At 41.5% G+C, this 17,951-nt stretch overlaps 1 protein-coding gene across 1 annotated transcript in view; it reads right to left on the bottom strand.

Moving 5' to 3' along the window:
• Window positions 1–652, bottom strand: part of POU2AF2 (POU class 2 homeobox associating factor 2) — a 31,894-nt gene extending 31,242 nt beyond the window's left edge. Inside the window, exon 1 of the mRNA XM_069555083.1 lies at window positions 607–652. Within this exon, the coding sequence (XP_069411184.1) occupies window positions 607–652 (46 nt within the window). The remainder of the gene's footprint in view (window positions 1–606) is intronic.
• Between the last annotated feature and the right edge of the window lie 17,299 nt (window positions 653–17,951).

Below are 17,951 nucleotides of genomic sequence, written 5' to 3'. Positions count from 1 at the left end.
TTTATTTAGTTGCAACTAGTCTTAGCTGCAGCCTGTGGGATCTACTTCCCTGATCAGTGATTGAACCTAGGCTCACCTGCATAGGAAGTGTGGAGCTTTAGCCACTGGACAACCAGGGAAGTCCCCTACTTAATGTATTTTTAACTTCTGAAATTAAATACAAGGCTACGTGTGTTATTTCATTTGATTTACTTCACAGATGAAGAAACTGAGGTCTGGGGCTAAGTTATTTGAAAGGCTTCATAGCTGCTAGTAAACAACTGAGCTAGGATCCAGATTTAGGTAATATTGTAGCTCTAATTACTGAAAAAAATCTTTGCTTTTCACTGCGACAAAATGACAGAGAGATAGCAGACAATAGACAAAAATATTCCTCCGATGTTCTGAAATTGGCACCGCTGCTGCTATAAGCAGTGACTTCATTGTCACTGAGGATGGTCAGGCAGGGACAGAAACACCTTTTGTCTGGAGTGTTAAAGAAAGCATTTAAGCACTGATTTAGCAGTTGAACTACAGTAATTATAAGATGTTTTCCCTCTCTGAACTCCTTGTTCTATAGTAGGTTGGTGGTTTCAATTAATTTTAGTTGAGGTGTTGCTGGCTTACCAGCACTTTCAGCTGGCACAGAACTCAGCATTAGTCTATACGGCATAGAACCAAAAAATCTTCTCTAGTCTAGGATTGACTTATGAGTCAAATCTTATTACAGAAAGAATAAAAAGAAGGAAAGAAAGAAGAAATCCAAACCAAAATGAGAGGTAGAGTGGACTGTTGGGTGAAAGAGGCTGCTGGCCTGGCGATCAGTGCTTGCTGACTTCATATGAGCCACTGACTTGGGAAAATTACAATTTCTCAGTCCTGTTTTTTTTTCAATCTGTATAATGGGTATAATAATCTCTCTAAAACTGACTGCAAACTTTTATAAGATATGCATATGAAAATGTTACAGAAAGTACCAAAGTAAATATGAAATGTCTGTACACAATGAGGCAGACAAACAACAACAACAACAACAAAAAACTAGGTTCTAAGACAGTTTATCATTCAATTCAAATAAAGTTCACATGCAATCTGATTTCAGCAAAACAAAGTTATTTAACTGATCCTTTGGGTCTTATTTTGACAGGATTTGGTCTATATATCTTTTAATTAAAGAGGCTTGGAGTATCTCTTTCAAATCAGCCTCAAATTGAAAGCTTAAGGATTTTATGTTTGTTCCAAAGGAATCTAAGTATTGCTCTTAGCATTGTGTCTGAGGCCTTATTTTGAGGGAAAACTCTAAGGGTACATTTATTCATCAATAATTTATTGAGTATTTTTTATGTGTCAGGCATTGTGTTAGAGCTGGGAATACAAAAGAACATGCTATCTTGTGGGAGGTAATACTCAATTATAAGGTAAATGTGCTAAGTACAAGTACAGAAGTATGCATGAACAGAATACTCAGAAAAACAGAGCGTGTCGATTCTTCATGAGTGTGGGGATGGATTTAGGGAAGGCAAGGTGATAGTAGAGGTAAGAGGTGGGTATGATGATAAATGGGCAAGAACGATCCAGATGTGGAGGGCAGCAGGACAAAGGCCTGGAGGCAAGACCAGAAGGAGGGAGAAAATGAGGCTGGGGAAAGGAAATGAATGGGCCTCAGTCGTGAAGTTTCTCGTGGGTAAAGGAGTTTGGACTTTATCCTGTCAGCAGTGAGCCATTGGAGGCTTCTGAGTATGGGGGTAGTGTGGTTAGATTTGCATTTGAGATGACTTTTCTAACAGCTGTATGAGGGGCAGATTCAGATTTAAGAATCACAGAGCCACAGGGAGAACAGTCAGCAGGATTCCAGGATAATTCAGCCAAGAGAAGTCTGAGTAAGGGTTGATAGGAGGGCAAGGAGAGGACAGCTTTGGAAATTATTATTTAGATGTAGGAGGGAAAGGGGAGGGAACATTCAAGGGTGATTCTCAGGCTTCCTCCATGGGATTGGCCTGGATATACAAGCTTCAGAGCCATCATAATGCCCATGGTAATGAAACCAAGAAAGAGAATAAACTTTCTTGGAGTGTTTGCAAATTAGAACCATACCATTGTGCACGGGCTTCCCCCATGGCCCTAGTGGTAAAGAACTCAGCTGCCAATGCAGGAGACAATCCCTAGGTGGGGAAGATCCCCTGGAGAAGGGCATGGCAATCCATGCCAAGATTCCTGCTTGGAGAATCCCGAGGAGCCTGGAGGGCTACAGGTCACAGTCAGACACGACTGAAGCAATTTAGCAGACATGTACGGTGGTGCACCCAGAGACCATATGCATCAGGCATATTGGGATAAATAGGCCAGGCTTCTCCCAACAGCTGAGAGGATCAATATTTTTTTTTCCTCTGCATTAATTTTATTTTATTTTTCTTTTTCAAAAAAATTATTTAATTGGAGGCTAATTACTTTACAATAGTGTAGTGTTTTTTTTTTTTTGCCATACATTGACATGAATCAGCCAACCAGAGTGATGGGATGGGGTGGGAGGTGGAAGGAGGGTTCAGGAGGGTCAATATTTTGGGAACTCCTACAGTGATGATTCCTGACACACTGGGAAGCTGTAGACCAAATGAGCAAAGATAGAAGCCTGGGGAATATCCGCATTTGAAGAGTTGTCAGAGGAGATGGAGCGAATCCTAGTGAAAAAGAAATGGTCAGAGAAGAACCAGAACAACAACAAAAACAACAACAAGAGAATAAGACATCACAGAATTTGAGGGAAGGAATTTTGAGAAAGAAGGAAAAAGAATGAGATACAGAAGAACTGTCCAGGAAGATAAGCACCGCAAAACATCCATTGCTTTCATCCAGTGGTTGGTGTTGACTTAGCAAGATCAATTTTGGGAGGGTGAGGTCACCAGAAGCCAGGTACTAACGTCAAAGGCAGAGGTGGAGACAGGGAGACTACTTCTTGAAGTTTGAAGTAGAAAGGGAAACAAGAGGTTGGATGATCATTGGAGAGAACTACAGGGTCAAGGAGAGGTTTGGGTATGTTTTTATATCCCTTTAATGAATTCCTGGATAGGAGATATTTAAGAATTTGAACAGGAAGAGGGAGGGACTGAAGATTTAGGAAAGAGGGGAAAAATGATGGAAGGAGCTCTTCAAGAGGAAGCAAGAAATTGGGGTCAAGGGCACAAGCTGGCTTTCAACCTTTGAGCCTGGAATAAAGAAGGGCAGGGGAGGGGTGGTGGCTGGAGCATGTGGTCCGTAACTAAGACGCCTCTGGTGCCCGTCTAGCAGCCTGGTATATGAGAGTGATTCAAGCACTGAAACTGAGAACAAAACAGGAGTCAAAGCAAGACAGAAATGTCCAACTGAGAGTACATATCAGTGATCCTCAAAGTGTGGACCTTGGGTCAAGAGCAATAGCACTGGCTAAGAATGTGTTAAAATGCAAGTTCTCAGGTCCTGCTTCAGATACACTGAATCAGAAACTGTAGGGGTGGGCCCAGCAATTGTGTTTTAACAAGCCCTTTGGGTGATTTTGATGTTCTCTGAAGTCTGAGAACCAAAGATATACAAATGAGTAGGGATATTATAAGTTTCCCGTGGAGGCGGGTGCCAGCTCTAACCTAGGCTTTCCTAGCTGAGCAAAAAGGGGGAATGTCTGGCTGATTGATGGAGGTGGGGACTTGGGTCTGAGGAGTTTGGGGTGGATGTTGAAGAGGTCCAGGCTGATCCTTTGTGCGTTTGCAGACTCTTGTTTTTACTTTTTTGGGAAGGGCTTTTTAATTGATGGGTTCAATCTAAATTATTTATTTATGTTTTATGTGTATGCCAAAAAGCCTAGAGGAAATATACCTATTCTAAATAAGTTTAACAAATAACCACACGGAGACTAATAGAGGGATAAAATTCATGAGATGACAAACAGATCAAAACTTCTGAAGTTTTGCCATAAAAAAATCAGTCTTATGTACCAGCTGGCACTGACTTTAGTGCAAAATTTGGGGCTATATGCCACAGGGGATGCAAAATAAATTTAGAACTTATAACAGATGTCCTCAAAGACATCTTATTTTAGTGAGAGAAATAGACATTCACTTGAGAGGGATTAAGGGAGGGGGAAGAGTGTATTTTGGTTTGTTGATGAAAACTTTGTGGGAAGGGATGGGACTTCAGCTTGATTCAGACTGATGTGGATAGGTTAGGAGGAGGGAGAAAGGTCTTGTATATTAGACTTGGCATGAGCAAAGGCAGAGGCAGGCAGGAAAGAGCAAGGCATGTGGAAATAAAGGGAACAAACTAAGGTCATTGGAATTAATAGATTTAAATGCCATCAATATATAGATGAAGTTCAGATGGGTACCCCTAGCCCAGACCTGTCTTGGACTTTAGACTTTGATGTCCATCTTTCTTCAGATGTATAGTAGACATTTCAAACTCCACATGCCCAACTCTGAACTTTGTTCTTCCCTCTATATTTGCTTATCTGAAACCTTCCTGTCTCAGTGATGGTGGTGGTGCTGGGCTCAGTCGTGTCCAACTCTTTGCAGCCCCATGGACTGTAGCCTGTTAGGCTCCTGTGTCCGTGGAATTTTCTAAGCAAGAATATTGGAGTGGGTTGCCATTTCCTACTCCAGGGGATCTTTGCAACCTGGGGATCGAACCTGCATCTCTTGCATATTCTGCATTGGCAGGTGGATTCTTCATCACTGTGCCACCTGGGAAGACCCCTTCCTATCTCTGTTGATGGCAACTCCATTCTCATTGCCTAGAAGCTATAGAGTCACTCTTGGTTCCTCTCTTTTCTCTCATACTCCACAATCCATCCTTTAGGAGTTTCTGATGGTGCCACCTATGAAATAGACCAGAATCTGTGGATTTTTCTCCAGCTCCACTGGTAATCTGTTTGTTAGTCACACAGTTGTGTCTGACTCTTTGCAACCCCATGGACTGAAGCCCACGAGGCTCCTCTGTCCATGGAATTTTCCAGGCAAGAATACTTGTGTGGTTAGCCATTCCTTTCTCCAGGGGATCTTTCTAATCCAGAGATTGGACCCAGATTTCCTGCATTGCAGGCAGATTCTTTACCATCTGAGCCACAGGGAAGTGCCTCCCCGGCCCCCCGCCACCACCTGCTGCTAATATCCAAGTACAAGTGACTGTCATCTCTCATAAAGATATTGCAGTAGCCTTCCAACCCATCTCTTTGCTTGTATTCTTCCTCCATCCCCAGTCAACACAGCAGCCAAAGTGATTCTTTCTAAAACAGATTCCAGTTGCCTCAGTTCTCTTCTCAAAACCACACAATGGCTCTCCATTTTACGCAGAGTAAAAGCCAAGGTCCTCAAGATAGCCCAACATAAACTTGTGCCCCCACACCTCTGATCTCATCTTGTGATACTATATGTACTCCAGACAGTTTCTGAAACACATCAACCACACCACTTCTGCCTTAGGACCTTTGCATTAGAGGCTGCCCCCTCTATCTGGAATATTCTTCCCTCCGTCACCCACATGACTAAATGCCCTTGTCTCCCTCAAGATTTGGCTCAAATGTCATTTTCTCAATGAGAACATATTTAATTTAAAGTTGCAATTACCCTCTTCTACTTTTTCTATGTGGCACTTGTCACTTTTTAAATATCCTATGTACTTTCCTTATTTATTAAGTTTATTGTTAATTGTCTCCCTTTTCCTTGCTAAAGTGTAAGTTCCACAAGGATGGGAATCTTTGCTTGTTTTAAGTCATTGGAACTTTTTAAGTGCCAATTCCTAGAACAGTACTTGGCACTTAGTAAAGTGAAAGTCATTCATTTGTGTCAGGCTCTTTGTGACCCCACGGACTATACAGTTCACAGAATTCTCCAGGGCAGAGTAATGGAAAAGCAATTAGCAGCCCTCCAGTAAATATTTGTTGAAAGTATCTTTTTTTTGTTGTTGTTGAGAATAATGGAAACATTGAATATCTTGAAAATCAGGCTGTAAAAGTCTATTCTTTAGGTTGTAGGTGGTGAACACCACTAATCCTTTTGAATAGGGGAGTATTATGACTTTACCATATTTAGAAAGAATTGGAATTCTGGGGGCAAGATTAATCTAAGGGCACACCTCAGGATGGGTTATGATGAAGACACAGAGAGGATGGGAAATGATAAAACAGTGACAGGCTAGCCAGAAATTTTGGAAATGAACAGGAAAGGGCAGATTTAAGGAATCCTAAAGGTCTTTTTCAAAAGAACACACCAACACACACACATTTACAGACACATACTACTATGATTAAGAAGAGAACCCAAGAAGCCAGGGAAGATTGGTTCTGACATGGGAAAAAGAGTTCAGTTTTGAATATGCTGACTCTGAGGTTGTGGTGGCTTAATCAAGTGAAATTACCCTTTGGATAGATGAGAACTTCGACCAGGGTTAGAATTGTATATCTAAGAAGCCGCTCTAAAACTATGCTAACTAGAACTACGGAAATAAAGTTCTTCAAGAAGACTTTTTAGCAAAAGGAGTAGAAATCCAAGCCCTGGGAAAAGGTAATAGTTCTGATGCCCAGGGGAAGGCAGGGGATGGGGAGGGTCAAGGCAGACGCGGGTGGGGGACAGGGCAGAGATGTAGATATGTGAGGCTGTGGCGTGGTAGCAACAGGGGCATGATGGAAAGAGGAAGTGTAGAGAAAGGGGAATAATCAACGGTGTCAAGTATCTGGCACCTGCTGCTGCTGCTGCTAAGTCTCTTCAGTCGTGTCTGACTCTGTGCTACCCCATAGACAGAAGCCCATCAGGCTCCCCCGTCCCTGGGATTCTCCAGGCAAGAACACTGGAGTGGGTTGCCATTTCCTTCTCCAAGGCATGAAAGTGAAAAGTGAAAGTGAAGTCACTCAGTCGTGTCTGACTCCTGGCGACCCCATGGACTGCAGCCTACCAGGCTCCCCTGTCCACTGGATTTTCCAGGCAAGAGTACTTGGTAGGTGCTTAGTAACTATTTGTGGAGTAAATAAAATGCCTTAGAGAATCTGAGGAAAATGGGGACACAGAAAGAAGGCTGGAGATCTTTAGAATGTGGGGGAGATCAGTTTCATCTGGAGCATGGCTGGTAAAAAAATGACAATGGGGATAAACCAGGCTCTGAGGTGATACAAAAAAGGTTAATTAAAATACATCTTATTAAAACATGGAACTTTGTAGCAATTCTTTTAAACCTATTACCTAGATTATTCTTCCTGTTTTGGGGAATTCTGAAAGTTCCTTAACCTACCCTATCCTCCTTTTTAAAAGAGGAATGATATTTAGAGTTTAAAAATATTGCCAATATTCCTACTTCCAAACGTTTTCCCCCTTGTACAGTGTCTATTTAAAGAATGCGCACCTGTATAAACCAGGAGATGCTGAAGAGTTTTTATTCAAATACTCTAGATACATTTAGATCAGTTGTTGAGAAAACAAAGATGTGTTTCCGGAGACAAAGCACAAGCAAATTTGTTAATAAGAATCCATGTATCCTTTCGAATTTTGGGGAAAAATTTCTGCATTAGTATTGTGACTATGTATACTTAGCAAATGGTCTCAGTCACGCCTTCTCCTAATTCCTGTTCACTTTGAAGAAGAACTTGGGCCATAGTAAATTTAATAATGTTATTGTTTTAATATTGTTTCTGAAAATTTAAGTTTTTTCTGTCAAATCAAACTCATACATTCTGCCACTTGTTATTAAAAATGTAGGATATTCCTCAATTGTTTTTAGTTTCAAAATACATTTATGACATTTGAAGCACCTTATTTTACTACTTTTGACGACAGTCTCTGGAATACATTTTCTTGCTTTTAAATTCTTTAGAGTCTCTAAGCAGGTGTGTGTTATATAAGGTAAGGGAATAAAAAGAGAGTTTGAAACAAAAAGAGGATAAAACAAAAAACCATTCCATAACTTTAGAAGACAATTCACATTTTGAGTTACAACATTAGACAATGGTAAAGTTAAGATAATAGATGATGTCTCTCTGAATTGTAGTTCCTGATGGTATGAAACACAGGTACACTCTCACTTAAGTATAACCGAATAAACATCCTGAATGCTGGATTACTGGTGAACAGCATCCACAGTGGTTCCATTTCTCTGTTTATCAGAGGAAGTGCCAAGAGTGAGGTCTTGGACAGGCCAGTGGCAACGCAGTGTGTGGGCCCACAGTCTGGCTCAGGTGCCAGTTCTGGGGCTGTGGGTACCCTTCTCGGTCCCCACCAACCTCAGCCTGTCTTGCTCAGGACAAGAGCCCTCTCCCCAAGAGGAGGAAGATCCCTGTGTAGGAATACAGTGCTACCTCCATGCCCACTCAAGTCTCAGTGTCTGTGGTTCTGCTCCTGGTCTGGGGAAACGATACCACCCTAGTTTATTATGGGAAACCTCCAGGAGAACACAAGGAGAAACAAGTTCAGCAACTAATCGGGAAATGTTCAGTATATTAATTTATATATACTGCTTATGAAATTTTACTCTGAAGTAAAGATTACAATTTTTAAGGAAGTGGAGCTAAATTAGTTAACATGTGAGGATTTTGTAGAAGTTTGGTTTACCTTTTATGGTAGGCACCCACGAGCCCCTCCCAGTAGTCACCCCCTGGCACTTTTTAAGCCTCAGAACTGGATCCCCAAACTTAAAACTTCCGTTTATAACCAGTTCTGTACTGCAGGAGACAGATGCTCTTAAGGCTTTTAAAAAATCTTTTGGGATCAGTCTTTGAGGAGATGTAGAATTAAAAAAAATGTTAATTTTTCTTTCAAGCTACTTTACAAAGTGTTTAAAGAATATTTCTTCTATTATAATTTGTTAACATTTACAATGCTAACTTTTAAATCTCAACTTTGTGTCTGAAACACAAACTTGACACTAATATTAGACTAATATTATTATGTTGACACTAATATCTGTATCCTCAGAGTGAATAAACTGGGAAAAATCTATATACAGCTTGAATTCATATAATAACAGCTCTTCCTTACCATGTGTATGTGGAAAGTCCTTCATCCTTAATCTTAAAAGCAAGATGTATGAATAAAAGATATTTCAAGCTGTCTATAAATGTGGATTCTTCTCCTGCACTTTTCTTACAGTTGAAACTTGCTAGAAGTTGTTACATCTGATATACTATATGGCTATACTGGAAAAGAATGCTTTAATACCCAGGTTCTTATTTTATAAAAATGATGTTCAGTATAATTGATCTTTCAGAAAACATACCCTCATGTGCTTGATACAGCAAAATAAATCCAACAGTTAGTAATTAAATGTGAACAGAATTGTGAAAATATTATCAAGAGTTCTAAGTTGTAGGTCTCTGGTCTGTGTTTTGATAGCTTTTCATGCTCTAACTAGAGTTAGGGATATTTCTTCTTGTCCTTTGCTTTCTGTTACAGCTTTGTGATGTCAAAAATAAACACTAGGATTCTCAAGTTTTAAAAAAAGTTTTAGATAATGGATATTGACTCACCACTTTCCATTCTGGATGATTCTGGTAAATTTCCTTCTTAATGGCAACGTAGGATTTCAGGTGAATGGTGGATTTTCCTTGACAAGGGAGCCAGTCTCCTGGAAGATCAGCCTGATTCTGATGGGAAAGGCTACTGTACATGGTAATGATGCTTCTGAAATGACTTGCTTTAGATTTGATTAAATGCAAATCCTTTGGTGTCTGTTTCTCTACAATTTGCATCCCGAGTGTAGATTATATATGAAGGTACTTTTCCCCTCCCCAAGTAGATTTTTATTCAGTAACAATGAGTTTCCATTAGGAACAAACTCTCTTAAACATTTATTATGGAAACAAGGAATCTATTATTTGTTTTATGAATAGTAGTGGAATTTTCTAGCCCTTTTACATAGAGTTCGGTTTTGAAAAATACTGTGTATGGAGAAAAACATATTTCCCAGTAGGAAATATAGGTATTATACTGTTAATTCTGTAATTATGAATACATGATTTTTATAAGCTAGGTATCTTTAGATATAGATAGAATTCAGAAAGGAAGTTGTTTTTGTTTAGGAATAAAAAGAAAAATGAATGTCACTTTAATACAATGGGATAGCCTTTTTACTATATATAAAGCATAAATATATTATCTATATTAGAGGTTTCTAAAACCTGAAAGTGCTACAGAATCACTAGTGGAACTTGTTAAAAATACTTTTGCCCAACCCCACAGCCAATTCTAATTCAGAATCATTTGAACTAGGGCTCAGAGAGCTATATTTTGAAACAAGTTTTTCTGAGTTTAAAAAATGTTTTTTGTTTGTTTGTTTTAATGCACACAGCATGAAATCTTCTAGATCAAAATTTAAAGAAACCAAATTTGAGGTCTTTTCTGATATTTTCATTATTTATTTTTATCCACTATTGCAGCTTAACCTAATTTTGGTCTCCCAGTCCTGAACAAAGTTAGTACCTGGTTGTTCTGGATTTGTATAACACTTGGTGTTTCAAGACTTCCAGGCCTCCGTGGCAGCTCAGACAGTAAAGAGTCTGCCAGCAATGCAGGAGACCAGCGTTTGATCCATGGGTCAGGAAGATCCCCTGGAAGAGGCCTTGGCAACCCACTCCATTATTCTCGCCTGGATAATCCCTGTGGACAGAGGAGCCTGGAGGGCTACTATCCACAGGGTTACAAAAAGTCAGACACGACTAAGCGATCAACACTTCAGGCCTTCAAATATAGGTGACAACAAGTGGTCCTCCAGCTCTGCATCACATGCTCATTTCAGACAGATGTAATCCAGGCAACAGTGGCTGTGTTTTAGTCAAAGTGTGTTCTGGACATCTTCCGAAGTCCTGGAGACTGGTTCAGAAGATCAGTATAGTTGAAACTGATTTCATAATAAAAACAAAAAGTTATCTGCCCTTTATTCTCTCATTCTCTCATGAATGCCCAGAGGGGTTTTCTAGAAGCTACATGAACTGTGATACTGTAGCATATTGAATGGGGAAGCAGATAGAGTCCAGCTATTTTTCTGAAGCCAGGCAGTGAGGCCATTTGTAAAATTGTAAAACAGTGCTACCCTTTTCAATAAATTTGTTTGGGGTTTGGAAATCATAGCCTTTTTTATTAAAAGTTATTTATGTTGACTTTTTATGGTTTATTACAACTATTTTAAATGAATAATAAATATTTTAAATACTATTAGTTTTAGCTTACAGTATAATAAATATCGTGAATATAAGTCCTATAAAAAGCTGGTTGATGTCCTCAACAGTGTATAAAAAAGTAAGGGGTTCTGAGACTGAACAGCTTGAAAACTTTCCTCTGGAAGAACATCTGTAGTTCAAATGAGTTTCTAGAATGTTCCAACTCACAGTAGATTTGAGAACCTTGTGTCTGCATTTCTCTTACTGATAGAATACCCATTTGTGGTATCCACATTTCTATAAGAAAACCAAAATGACAAAATTTATTTCAATTTTCCAGTTTCCTGCACCTGTTTTCTTTACTCTTTTAAGCAAATGAGAAGACACAGAGAGAGGATAACCACATTGGTCCTAGAGCCTGTGATTTGGATCCTGTTTTAAGCAGGAGTGCCCTGGTGGGCATCCAAATTCATTCTTGCTTACTCTTTGAACCAATAGCTCTATATTAAAATAAAATATAAAAATTTAAGCCACAGCAAATTCTCTAACATGTATATTCTTTGCAACACTGTAGTTTTAAAAGAGCTAGAACATTAGAAAACTTTCAAGTAGAATGGAACTTTTTACAAACATGGATACAGCACCCACTGCTGAGAGAAAAGAGCTCAACCTCCTCAGCATGGCACTTCTATGGTCTGGCGCATCCTACCTTTCTTCCTATCTACTGTCTCTTCCCCCAGCAGAGCCTCCACCCCAGTGCACAGTGTGGGCCTTGACCACCTGCCTCAGAATTACCTGCAACACTCAATCAATGCAATCTATCTTAGATTTACTGAATCTAGGATAAATCTCGCCATCCTGTCAGATAATCTGCATTGTACATTATAATTGTGGTTCTTAATAAATCCTGAAGATTAAGGCTTGCTCTAGCTAGAACTGACCACTCAGTGGTTTTCAAGATTTAGCATAAATGCTACCTTCTCCAGGTAATTTGCTTGTATACTCATCACGATGGATTCAGTGGCCCATTTCATGGTGCTTGCTTGAGTCTCTAATGGCACTGATTTCATGCTGCTTTCTATTCTGGACAATGGTTTTTGCATAGCCACCCCCTATCCCCAGCCAGAATGCCTCTCCCTTCTGCTCTGTATTCTCTCTTAACTGTGTTTATGGTGCTGTGCACCTAGAAGTCCCCAGTGAGTGCCTGCCATGCTGAATCCTGCTACAGAATGCATCAGAGATGACAGTTACTGGGTAAAAGTAGCAATAAGAAATAAAGCATAGCAGAGGGAATTCCATTATTTTTCATGGTAGAGAAATATCATCACAAGTACTGAGTTAGCCAGAAAGTTCATAAGATGTTGCAGAAAAACCTGGATGAAGTTTCTGGCCAACCTGATATAACCTTTCTCTTTCCACAAACTGAACACAATGGAACGCAATACCAAAGAGTTTGTAACCATCTTCCTGTAGGCCGCTCCTGTGTCAATAGCTCAAAGTCATGATGATTTTCTAGAAGAATTTTAATGTAGAAATGTCTACTACACTGCAGAAGCATTTCAGAGATTAGACATCATTGGGAGAGCTGAGATGCACTGAAGTTGAGAAATTGATTTGCAATCGATAGAGGCTTGAACTTTATTATTTTTTTTAATTTTATTTATTTATTTATTTATTTTTTTGGGTTACTTTTTAAAAATAATTTAAAAATCTTTAATTCTTACATGCGTTCCCAAACATGAACCCCCCTCCCACCTTCCTCCCCATAACATCTCTCTGGGTCATCCCCATGCACCAGCCCCAAGCATGCTGTATCCTGCATCAGACATAGACTGGCGATTCAATTCTTACATGATAGTACACATGTTAGAATGCCATTCTCCCAAATCATCCCACCCTCTCCCTCTCCCTCTGAGTCCAAAAGTCCGTTATACACATCTGTGTCTTTTTTCCTGTCTTGCATACAGGGTCGTCTTTGCCATCTTTCTAAATTCCATATATATGTGTTAGTATACTGTATTGGTGTTTTTCTTTCTGGCTTACTTCACTCTGTATAATCGGCTCCAGTTTCATCCACCTCATCAGAACTGATTCAAATGAATTCTTTTTAATGGCTGAGTAATACTCCATTGAGGCTTGAACTTTAAAAGTATGGTGTAGTACACTTGCTGTATTTGCATAGAACTCCAGAATTGTTTACATAGAATTAGATACATTTAAAAAGAAATCTGGAGGGAGCAAGATGGCAGAGGAGTAGGTGGAAGTGGAGTACTTCTCTCTCCACTGGCACATCAGGAATACACCTTCAGACACAGAAGTGCATGCAGAACAACAGCTGAGAGGGGACAGGAGTGCCTGACCAGAGGAAAAGAATATACAGAACCACAGAAAACTCAGTAGGATGAAGGAACTAGGGGGAAAAACAGGAGTGTTAGTAGGACTGGACCTGCCCTCCGGGAACTGAAGCAGGGATCCGATCCCCGCATCAGGGCAATTGTCTGAGTCAGAGGAGAAACATTTAAGGCTGAGAGGGTAACAGCTGATCTGTGGCAGCCTAAATGGAACGAGAACAAGACAGTCCTCACCACAGCCATACATTCCCTGGACAGGGATGCAGGTCCCCTGGAAGGCACAGTGGCTGGGAGCTAGAGTTTAGGGATTGTGGAGCAATCCCAGGGTGAAGGCTGCTGTCGACTGCGGAGAGATGAATTGAGAGGATGTGAGGGAGGAGGTTGTGGTGGGAATGCCTGTGGAGGAAAGCCAGGCAGCCATGGAAGCAAGGTGATACTGTTGAGTCACACGTGGGGGGTGGAGCCATCACCATAGCCTCTCTCTCCCCACACACCAGCATCAGCAGTTGAACAATAGAGAGGCTGGCCCATCAAATGCCTGATGCAGTGAACTACAGAGCAGGACCCCAGCCAGGATGCTCCTTTAGGTGCCTGATGCACGGAACTACAGAGTAGGACCCCAGGCAAGGGAGCCCTCTAAGTGCTTGAATGGGTGGAGCTACAGAGAAAGACTGGCCAAAGAGGCCTTCTGATTGCCATCTACAAGAGGCTCAAAAAAGACTAGGAGAGGACCATAACTCCTGTGGCAGAAGCAGTCTGTGTCCCAGCACACTTGGTGCTGCCAGGGTCCCCACAACCCAAGCAGCTGCACCATCTTCACACTCAGCTGTCACTGGGGCAGAGCTGCCACCGGCAAAAAATGTCTTGCATTTATGCGCTCAGAGTCGCTTCAGTAGTGTCCAACTCTTTGGGACCCTGTAGACTGTGACCCACCAGGCTTTTCTGTCAGGGAGGTGGGTTCTCCAGGCAAGCATACTGGAGCATATTAGTCAATACTGGTTGCCGTACCCTTCTAGAGCACTATATTTTCTGCTACCCTATCCGCCAACTACCCTGAGTACCTGGTGCTGCCAGAACCCCTGCAACCCAAGCAGTTGCACCACCTCCACACCTGGCCCTCACAGGGGCAAACCCAGTCCTCCAGAGCAGCCTCAGGAGCAAACCCAGTGCATGACCCACATGCAGAGGTGGATATAAAACCAAAATTGGGGGGGGGGCAGTCCTAAGATGGCGGAGGAATAGGACGGGAAGACCACTTTCTCCCTCACAAATTCCTCAAAAGAACATTTCAACGCTGAGCAAACTCCACAGAACAACTTCTGAATGCTGGCAGAGGACATCAGGCAACCAGAAAAGCAGACCATTGTCTTCGAAAACAGGTAGGAAAAAATATAAAAGATGAAAAGAGAGACAAAGGAGGTGGGGAGGGAGCTCCGTCCCGGGAAGGGAAGCCCGTCCCGGGAAGGGAATTTTAAGAACAGAGGTTTCCAAACACCAGGAAACACTCTCTCTGCGGAGTCTGTGGCGAGTATTGGAAACACAGAGGGCAACATAACAGGAAGGAAAAATAAATAAATAATTAAAACCAACAGATTACAAGCCCAACAGTAACTCCCCCAGCGGAAAAGCAGCACAGATGCCTGCATCTGCCACTAGCAAGTGGGGGCAGGGCAGGGAAGCACGGGAGGCATGGGCTGCAGTGATTTTTAAGAATTGTAACCAGAATGATCTAACTTGGGCTAGCAAACCAGACTGTGGGATAGCTACCACGTGAAAAGCTCGAACATAAGACACCGGCAGGACCGCGCACAGAACAAAGGACGGAACGGAAATAGCCGGCTGCAGAGCTGTCCCCGCCAGGGACAGGCAGCCAGAGCCGTAAGGGCTGGAAAGGGGCAATTGCAGCCCTGGAGAGACTTTACCTACCAAACTGCAAGCAGACTTCTTTGCTAAGACTTCTGGGGGTGCTGGACAGTCACCATCTGCCTCACAAGGGGTGCCAGTGGTACACCCAGAAAACTTGAGCAGCAGAGACAGAAAAGGCGACAAGTCGCAGTGACTGCGCTCGCCAAACTCCTGAGCTACTCAGACCTGGGAAGGGCACAAAACGCAGTCCCAACTGAATCTGAGCCTCTGAGGGCTACCTGAGTGGCTTAGACCAGGGAGGTGCACGCAGCCTAGGGCCAGCCTCAGACAGTTTCTGTCTGAGCATCGTAGAACCGGAGCGGTTTGTGCACCACGAGAAGGGACAGGTCCAGCGGGGCTGAGACACTGTGCACACGACAGTGCTATTTGTTTGCAATATCTCCCCCTCCCCACAGCGTGACTGAACTAGTGAACCTAAAAAACCAGCAAACAGAAGAAGTTAAACAGAGGGAACCGCCTTGGAAGTGACCCCACACTGCCCACAACATCAGAGAAGGGCTAGATATATCTTTACTATTTTTACAATCATTCCTTCCCCACCCCCCCCCCCCCCGCTTTTTTTTTGCCTTTTTTCCTTGCTTTTTTTTCTAACTTTTTTTTAAAAAAATTGTTAAGTCTTCTATTTTCCCTCTAATTTTTATTTCTATAACCTACTATTACTTAAAAAAAAAAGACTCTATTTTTTTAAGGCAAAAACCATATATAGTCTTTATGTGGTTGTTGTTGGAGTTTTTTAATAATTCTTGTGACTTTTTTTTTCTTTTTTTTCCTACTGCTTCTTTTCTTTAATATTGCATTTTTGAAAATCCAACCTCTACTCTAGATTTTTAATCTTTGCTTTTTGGTTTTTGTTGTCAATTTTGTACATTTAAAAACCCAAACTTCACTACCCAATTTTACCTGACAGCGAGATTACTGGCTTGACCACTCTCTCCTCCTTTGGATCCTCCTTTTTCTCCACCAGGTGGCCTCTGTCTCTTTCCTCCCCCATCTCTTCTCTATCCAACTCTGTGAATCTCTGTGTGTTCCAGACAGTGGAGAACACCTAAGGAACTGGTTACTGGCAGGATTTGTCTCTCTCCTTCTCATTCCTCTCTCTTATCCTCCTGGCCACCTCTGTCTACTTCCTCCCTCTCCTCTTCCCTGTATAACTCCGTATAACCTCTGAGCGGTCCAGACTATGGAGCCCACATAAGGAAGTGACTACTGGCTAGCTTGCTCTCTCCTCTTTTGATCTCACTGCATCTCATTCCAGTCACCTCTAACTACCCCCTCCCTCTTCTCTTCTCCATGTAACTCAGTGAACCTCTCTGGGTGTCCCTCAATGTGGAGAAACTTTTCATCTTTAACCTAGATGTTTTATCATTGGTGCTGTATAGATGGAGAAATCTAGAGGCTACTGTAAAAATAAAACTGAAAACCAGAAGCAGGAGGCTTAAGTCCGAAGCCTGAGAACATCAGAGATCTCCTGAAATCAGGGAACATTAAGCAATAGGAGCTCATCAAACTCCTCCATACCTACACTGAAACCAAGCTCCACCCAAGGGCCAACAAGTTCCAGAGCAAGACATACCACGCAAATTCTCCAGCAACACAGGAACACACCCCTGAGCTTCAATATACGGCAGCTCAAAGCTACTCCAAAACCTTTGATGTCTCATAACCCATTACTGGTCACTCCACTGCACTCCAGAGAGAAGAAACCCAGCTCCACCCACCAGAACTCCAACACAAGCCTCCCTAACCAGGAAACCTTGACAAGCCACTGATACAACCCCACCCACAGTGAGGAAGCTCCATAATAAAGAGAACTCCACAAATTACCAGAATATTAAAAGGCCACCCCAAACGCAGCAATATAACCAAGATGAAGAGACAGAGGAATACTCAGCAGGTAAAGGAACAGGAGAGTTGCCCACCAAACCAAACAAAAGAGGAAGAGATAGGGAATCTACCTGAGAAAGAATTCCAAATATTGATAGTGAAAATGATCCAAAATCTTGAAATCAAAATGGAATCACAGATAGCCTAGAGACAAGGATTGAGAAGATGCAAGAAAGGTTTAACAAGGACCTAGAAGAAATAAAAAAGAGTCAATATATAATGAATAACGCAATAAATGAGATCAGAAACACTCTGGAGGCAACAATAGTAGAATAACGGAGGCAGAAGATAGGACTAGTGAAATAGAAGATAGAATGGTAGAAATAAATGAATCAGAGAGGAGAAAAGAAAAACGAATTAAAAGAAATGAGGACAATCTCAGAGACCTTCAGGACAACATGAAACGCTCCAACATTCGAATTATAGGAGTCCCAGAAGAAGAAGACAAAAAGAAAGACCATGAGAAAATTCTTGAAGAGATAATAGTTGAAAACTTCCCTAAAATGGGGAAGGAAATAATCACCCAAGTCCAAGAAACAGAGAGTTCCAAATAGGATAAACCCAAGGCGAATTACCCCAAGACACATATTAATCAAATTAACAAAGATCAAACACAAAGAACAAACATTAAAAGCAGCAAGGGAAAAACAACAAATAACACACAAGGGGATTCCCATCAGGATAACAGCTGATCTTTCAACAGAAAC

The sequence above is a fragment of the Ovis canadensis genome, chromosome 15, assembly GCF_042477335.2.
Source record: "Ovis canadensis isolate MfBH-ARS-UI-01 breed Bighorn chromosome 15, ARS-UI_OviCan_v2, whole genome shotgun sequence".
NCBI lineage: Eukaryota > Metazoa > Chordata > Mammalia > Artiodactyla > Bovidae > Ovis > Ovis canadensis.
Note: the sequence above shows the minus strand (reverse complement) of the source record. Positions and strands in the feature narration are given on the sequence as shown.